At 32.6% G+C, this 7,398-nt stretch overlaps 1 protein-coding gene across 1 annotated transcript; it reads right to left on the reverse strand.

Annotated features, from left to right (window-relative positions):
- Positions 1 to 3,382: 3,382 nt before the first annotated feature.
- LOC102592022 (WAT1-related protein At4g08300-like) lies at positions 3,383 to 6,852 on the reverse strand. The gene is made up of 7 exons (XM_006351834.2): positions 6,599 to 6,852; positions 6,117 to 6,179; positions 5,060 to 5,176; positions 4,424 to 4,658; positions 4,132 to 4,290; positions 3,876 to 4,027; positions 3,383 to 3,794 (listed from the first exon to the last, which is right to left on the reverse strand). The coding sequence occupies exons 1-7, from the start codon at positions 6,793 to 6,795 to the stop codon at positions 3,611 to 3,613; spliced, it is 1,107 nt and encodes a 368-aa protein (XP_006351896.1). The 5' UTR covers positions 6,796 to 6,852; the 3' UTR covers positions 3,383 to 3,610.
- Between the last annotated feature and the right edge of the window lie 546 nt (positions 6,853 to 7,398).

Below are 7,398 nucleotides of genomic sequence, written 5' to 3' on the forward strand. Positions count from 1 at the left end.
CATGTTTATGGATGATTTCATGATGTTTGAATGTACCATAGGTACATCGCTTAGGAACAAGTACGAAAAGGTGGGGAACGAATGGGGAGAACTAATGTCCTTAGCGCTCTGAGAGACGCGGGGATCCAGCCCTCAAACTTCAGAGAAGTCTGGTTGGCGCTCTGGCTGGCGCGACACGCCAGAGGCCAAACTTCAGAGAGTTTTTTGTGGCGCTTTGGCAGGCGCGGCGCCCCCAGCCCCTTTTTGCCCAGCAACTTCCGACTTTTCTCTTCCGTTCTTCCTCTCTAAACTTCCCTAACTTCCATAGTTCCTTCCCCAAACACTTAGGATCAATTGTACCCTCAATATACAACCAATCTAACTCGAAAAACAACTCGGAAACATGAATCAACTCACCCCCAAGCATCAACAACTCAACCAACAAGAATTCTACAATTTGTTCTTCAAGAACCTTACTTCTTCAACATGTAAACAACTCAAAACAATTGGATTGAAACAAGTTGGTGTGTGGGTGAACTAACCCAACACAAAAAGATCTCACATACCTTAATAGGGATCACCCCCGACGAATTCCACTTGCAAGCTTGGATGATCTTGACGAATTTTTTACCTTTTTCTCCCTTTCTTTCTTCTTTTCTCTCTTCTCCAAGCCCTAAGCGTATTTCTCAATTCTCCAAACTGACTAAGTCATGTTTTTACCCCAATAAATCCCTAAAATCAAATTAGGAAATTAATTAGAAAAAAGACTACTTTACCCTTCCCTAAATTCGGATTGGGACTTTCCTCAATCCAACAACCCAACAACCCAACTTCCGAAAGGCATATCTCACTCATACGATGTCGAAATCGTGCAATTGCAGCAGCTTTGGAAAGATCTCTCCAAGATCTTTCCAACCATATCAAGAGCCGCTCCTAACTCATCCTGAGCTAGGAGTTATGGCCATTTGAAAATGGCCAGCCAAAACTTACTTTCTTAACTTAAACAAAATTTCCAGATTTCCTTATTTTTTCCAAAAATCAATATTTTCATATTTTAAAGTCTTTATAGTCGTTTCTAGGTGCGAGATGTTACAACTTCAAGCCTTGTCTTTAAAGGTTCAACAAGTTGGACACTGCAACAAGCCTCGAAGCAGAGGGCATTTGTAGACAGTGAAATTTTATTGATAAATTCATATTAAATTTTGGATTAATCCATAAATTCCTGATATATTGACCAAGTCAAATTACTAGTTAATAAAGTCGAATTAATATTTAAGTCAAAATATATGACTTAAATAAAATCCAAATTACATTTGGGTCAGTCCATTAAGTTGACAAGACGAGCCCAACTAATGTTCTTCAAGCCCAAGGGCCAAAATTGCTTGGACGAAAATACCCCTAAAACCCTAGCTCAAGCCTATATATAAAGAGGTCTTCATAAGACCAAAAGGAAAAAGAAGAAAAAAAAGAACATACACAGAGAAATACATAGAAAATCCTTGCTCCTCAGTGGTGATCTGCAAGTCTTCCGCATCCAAAGAAGTCTTCGCTCCAAGTGTTAAGCCGCAAGTATTCCATCAAATCAAGAACATCCGTGAAGAGAAGAATCAGGGGATTACATATCTTTTCTTGAAGTTTTTTTAAAGATTGCTTCACATAAATTCAAATACAAATACTATTGTTTGCTTGCTAGTTTCCTTTTCCGTTTGCTGTATTTCAGGGACGAAACTTTAGACGCTTACAAAGATACCAAGTTAGCTAAAACATATATAAGCTTGCTAACAGCTTCTCTATTCTCGACGATTTCATTATCACTATGGTAAAAATGAACTTGAGTTTATTTTGCCAAATTACTTCTATAATGATCCTTATGATTGTTTTGTGATTGCTATCTCATTTTTCATATTTAACCCTCCTCATAACTTTCTTTAGCTATTCATGACTTACAGAGATGAGTGACACAATCTCCGAGGTGATCAAATGTGTTTTAGAAAAGTTTTTTAGTTTGAAAAGTTTATTCAAGGTCAACATTTTGGATTAACGAAGTTGGATTTGAGTCTTGATGATTCCACTAGGTTGGAAGAGTGATTTCTAACTTAATTGGATGGTTTACCTGAATCCTGAGGCGTTCGGGAGTGATTTGGACCATTGAATTGATATCTAGCTTTTGAAAAGTTTAGGATTGACCATCGTCAATATTTGGTCAAAACAATTTTGGATCACTGATTGATTTGCACTATTAATTATCTTTTATAGGTTTCGAATAAATTTTGATGGTCGAATTCAAACTTGGAGGCATTTGTGATGTTGATGATATATGGTGCCAAGTTGCGTTTGTTCAATCCGGAGGCTTTTCAATCTGAAATAAAATTTCATTTTAAGATCCTTTGAAAATTGATTTTGAAATAATTGACTTCAGGGGCTCAAAGTTGATTTTTTTACTTGATTTTTGAACTAAAATTTTATATACCAACACGTATGTAGATAGACTTAAAAACTCACGTAGAGTATGATTTTGATAGATAGGGAGATTTTTCGAGGTGTTTCTGAAGGGAAATGTGATTGTGTGAAGGCTCGTATCACGTATGTTACGCTTTCGAGATAGAATATAGCTAGTCTCTTTGACTATGCTTGAACAATGATTTATTACATAAAGTGTGCAATGTGCATAGGTTGGGTGTATATGGTGATTCAGTTATTGAGAACAAATGATTATATGTGTGTAATCTAAGTTGGAACCTAGTTGATAGACTATATATAACTTGAATTGATTATTTGTTGTTACATCACTCTGTATCCTACATTAAAAACCATCTGTTTACTTGAGAAGTTGGTGGCCTAAAGAGCATTATTTTGAAAGAGACTTGCATATTCGTGTGACATTTGAACTCCCTTTATTATCACGATCTTGCATATACATCCACTTTTCATGAATCACATATATATAATGTTACAATGAATATAACATAGTGATCTGAAATTCCGCAATTAATACTTGATAGTGATATATATTTTGATGATGCGGGGTTATTATCCAAAGAGTATATGCCAAGTTTGTGTGTAAATGACCTAATTGTGGTCACATTTTACAAGTTAGTATATATTTTGGATGAATGTAAAAAACAAAAGGATATCCACTTTTCAAAAAAGTGGTTAAAGGTTATGATGTACACCTTGCAAAGTTATGATCATGCAATGTCTATACAAATTTCCAATTAAATTGAAGTTATGCTCAATTAAACGGATATATTACATATTTCATGAATCATGATGGATGGAGAGGCATCTATTTCATTCGCTTGGCGCACATTTAATTTTTTTGATATCGATGACATGCTCCTCTAGATTTGGAGCGCGACAATATGCTTGAAATATCAAAACAATGAATGTAAAGTATTTGAGGTACATAAAATATAACATTTTCATTTTTCATTCCCAAATGGAGATACCACTCCTTAACTTTTACACAAAAAGTAGATTACACTTTTTTTTCCCCTTCCATCAAGCAACAATTGATCACAACATTAGTGCATTGTTTTACAGCAACACTTAGAAAATTTAACATTGAAACAAGTCAAAAATTAAAATTACAGATTTAAAGATACAACATCTTCTTTGTTTTTTGGTCATGTTAATTCTCTTGGAAGATTGGAGTTTTCTTCTCAATAATATCATCAACAATAGTTGATCTTTCTTTGATGTCCACAACTGGTAATTCTTGATCTTTGCTAGTGATTTCATTGCCTTTCCCTTCCTTACTCTTGCCCCACACCACTGAGTATAGTCCCATGACTATGATAATTGCTCCAATTAAGCTGAAATCGTCGCGAAAATAATTATTAGATAAATATCAAAATGAATCACTAGTGATATGTTGAGAAAAATAATTATTATACCTTCCAAGATGGACTGACTCAGCTAAGATAATAGCAGCAAGAACTGAAGTGATGACCATGCTTAATGGGCTAAAGGCTGTCACAAATACTGGGCCTTTTACTTTATTAACCACACTTTGCACATAATATGCAATTCCTGAGCATACAATACCCTAAAAAAACATACAAATTATATTGTGTTAGAATCTTAATTAAATCACACTTGTTACATAAGTGATATAAATTAATTTACTAATTAGAAAAAAAAAAGACATACAGAATAGGCAGCAGCAAGTAGCCTAGAGTCAAAGCCAATAACCCAAGCATTCCAATCACGTTCCATTATTAGTGCAACAATTCCACCTTCCACTACCCCCATCACACATACCCATGCTGCTAGTGATAACTCCGCAGGATACTCCTTTAGTGTCATCGACTATATATACATAAAAAAAAAAGATTAATATAATATTTAATTGAGTAAAATAGACATGTCAATATTGACACTAATGATAATGTAACTCGTTGTGTAAACAACTATTCAGAGTTACTAGAGTTCCTTGACTTACTTGAACGATAAAGAAACCGGACCAACCAACAATGCAAGCGATGAGCTCAATGGTTCCGGCAACCCAATTCTCAGGGGTCGCGGTTGAGGCTTCATGGTGGGCGCCACCGTGACGTGGGACCAGGTTGAACATTGGCCCTTTGTAAAGAGTCATCACCATTGCTCCAACCACTGTTACTGCTGTTCCTATCACCTTTGCCATACTTGATTTTTTCTTCAGGTTTACTTTCTCAATTCTACCCATAACCAAAAAATTATTTTAAAAAAATCATGAGTTCCATATTCACTAACAAAAAATTGAACTAATTATGATTCTGTTGTTTAGCTACAGAATTTGTCCAACGCTAATTCCTGATTTTTCAATAGTGATTTTGTTTGTACTATTTTTTGACATTATTTTGTTCTATAGTAACAGAATCTCTATAATGTGTCAATAATCATATAACATAACTGCATAAGCAACCACTAACTTTTTTTGAGATATATCATTGCTTTCCAAGTGGGAAGCAACAACTTTACTTATGTGAGGTCATACTTTTTATAACTTATTACTTGTACAATCAACTACCATATTATTTTATTTCAATAATTAAAAGATTAATTTAATATTATTGATACACATAAAAAAAAAAAATACCTGAAAATTACTGCCAGAATAAAGGTTACTGCTGGGAGGAGATTAACAAAGGCAGATGAATAAGTTGCAGTTGTGCTCTTCAGTCCCAAATAGTACAAATTCTGATCAATCACTGGCCTGAAATTATATTTATTTTAAATTTTTATTTACAAGTATAAATAATTATTACTATATGTTAATCTATACATAATTAAAAAATAAAGTTTAAAATTATTCCATGAAACAATATCTTTCTGGAATCATTTTATTTATGCTTTAATAGTAGTACTATCAGATGTCATACATATATTCTTGATCAATATTCCTCAAATAGAATAATATTGTTAAACATTATTATTTTTGTCTCTAGTACTTAAAATTTTCAAATAAATTAAACATAATTAATTTGTTTTCTAGCTAATTCGAAATGATTAGCAATTATTTCGACGTTATTTAATGAAGTTAATTTGTTTTGTTTAACCTTTAAGAATAATATGATTAGTGATTACTCTATCACCAAAATATGCTTTACGTGCTAAATTTAACAAAAAAAAAACGTACCATAAAAATAGCCGACTTTTAATTTATTCCGTTTAGTGTGATAATTAATTTTATTGAATCTCTTCTACTGGCGTAAAGATTTAATTAAAAAACATAGGAAAATTAAAACTATAAGTATATTATTATGGGGGGGGGGGGTAGGGTAGGATAGGATATAAGCTAAGGTTTAGGGTGATGTGAAGCTATAAAAGGTGTAGAATTTATAGTATAATCCTTTAACCAAACGTTTTTAAATATTAGTTAAACGTTTTAAGAGTAAACAAGATCTCGTAGAAAAAAGTTAAACAATTTTATACGATGTTTCTATATTCAATTTTATGCATGGTGAAATGAAGAAAAGATGGTACAATTAATTAAGAAAAAGTGACATTAGAATCTCATGCGTTTGCATGACTGAATAATAGACAATTAAATTATTTCATGAAAGAAAATTACTAACAAATATTTTGGAGTATATATATATAATTAATTATAGTAATTTGTTCACATGTAAATTGAGTTTAAAATAAGTACGTACTCTAGAAAACCAAGAGCCACTATCTTAATAAAGATCCTGAGTGTCATCTTTGGCCTTATTTTCCTGCATACAAAATCAAAGCAAAAAGAAGGTATGTGTCAAAATTTACGTCAACTTCTAAAAATTGGGCGTTAGAGATTTAAAATGCACTCTCTTTAATTTGACATGTTAAAATTTTCCATCAAAAACATTCAACATGGTATTAGAACATGCAAATATCTCACTTATATAAATACCTTAAAATTTTAAATGAAATCATTAGGTACTTCAACACCAAATATAAATTAGACATGTGGTAAAATATGGTTGTGATTCAAGCAAGTACAAGAAACACAAAGACCTTTTCTTGATGTTGCAATCTCTCTCTCTCTCTATATATATATATCCCCATAATTCTACTACGTACGTACTATGGATGAAGCAATCGACTAGAAAGAAAATAAAAATGATAGATAGATAGATAGATAGATAGATAGACAGACCTTTCGAGAACGATAGCAAAGGGTGCAACAGCAATGGTGGCAAATGCATGCCTATAAACAACAAGAATCCAATGACTCATTCCTCTTTTGAAACACATCATGGTGACAATATACATCCCTGCATACCCAAATTGCAAAGATACCATAGCCAAATAAGGCTTGATCTTGTGAAAGAGGGAGCTAAATTCACCAGCCATCTCTTTCTTGTTAGCACACTCAAACAAAGGGTTTTAGGATGGGGTATGCAAATATAGCAAGTGTGCCCCTTTATATACACGAAGAAAAAGGTGAAAAAGCTTAACCAATAATAATAATAATAACTTTATAATAAGAGTTTTAATTACGTAATTTTTGAATTATAAATAGAAAACTAAAAAATAATCTAGCTTATTCATTGTTGCACTAACTCGTGTTTCACCTTAGTAGATTCCCCTTATCCATTTAAAACAAATTATGTTATGTACATGCAATGTAGTATCCATTCTTCAAGCAATAAGAATCTTTGCTGTTAAATTAATAATTAGAGAGAGAGAAATTAAATGAAAAAGGGTTTTCTTTTTCTTTACGTAAATTCTTTTATTGGAAAAAGAAATAAAATTACTTACTTTATTTTTTCCCTCTTTTGTCCTTGTATTTTGTGAAGGTGGAGTTTGAACCATTGACCACCAAATACTGCTAGGGTTTAGTGGGAGATGATGTAGGTATAAAAATAAAAAGATATGTGGTCTTTGGAGAAGTGGGTAATGAGTGGACACTTTTCTTCAAAATGTCTACATTGATTATGTTGTAGTTGATTAATT

Source organism: Solanum tuberosum, unplaced genomic scaffold (genome assembly GCF_000226075.1).
Source record: "Solanum tuberosum cultivar DM 1-3 516 R44 unplaced genomic scaffold, SolTub_3.0 scf00134, whole genome shotgun sequence".
Classification (NCBI taxonomy): Eukaryota; Viridiplantae; Streptophyta; class Magnoliopsida; order Solanales; family Solanaceae; genus Solanum; species Solanum tuberosum.

Excerpts from the sequence above, each read along its gene's own strand:
- LOC102592022 (XM_006351834.2), bottom strand. The coding sequence starts at position 6,795 with ATGGCTGGTGAATTTAGCTCCCTCTTTCACAAGATCAAGCCTTATTTG. Across the intron at positions 6,180-6,598 it reads TTTGCTATCGTTCTCGAAAG|GAAAATAAGGCCAAAGATGA; the intron begins GTCTGTCTATCT and ends TTTTGTATGCAG. Across the intron at positions 4,291-4,423 it reads CCGGTTTCTTTATCGTTCAA|TCGATGACACTAAAGGAGTA; the intron begins GTAAGTCAAGGA and ends ATGTATATATAG.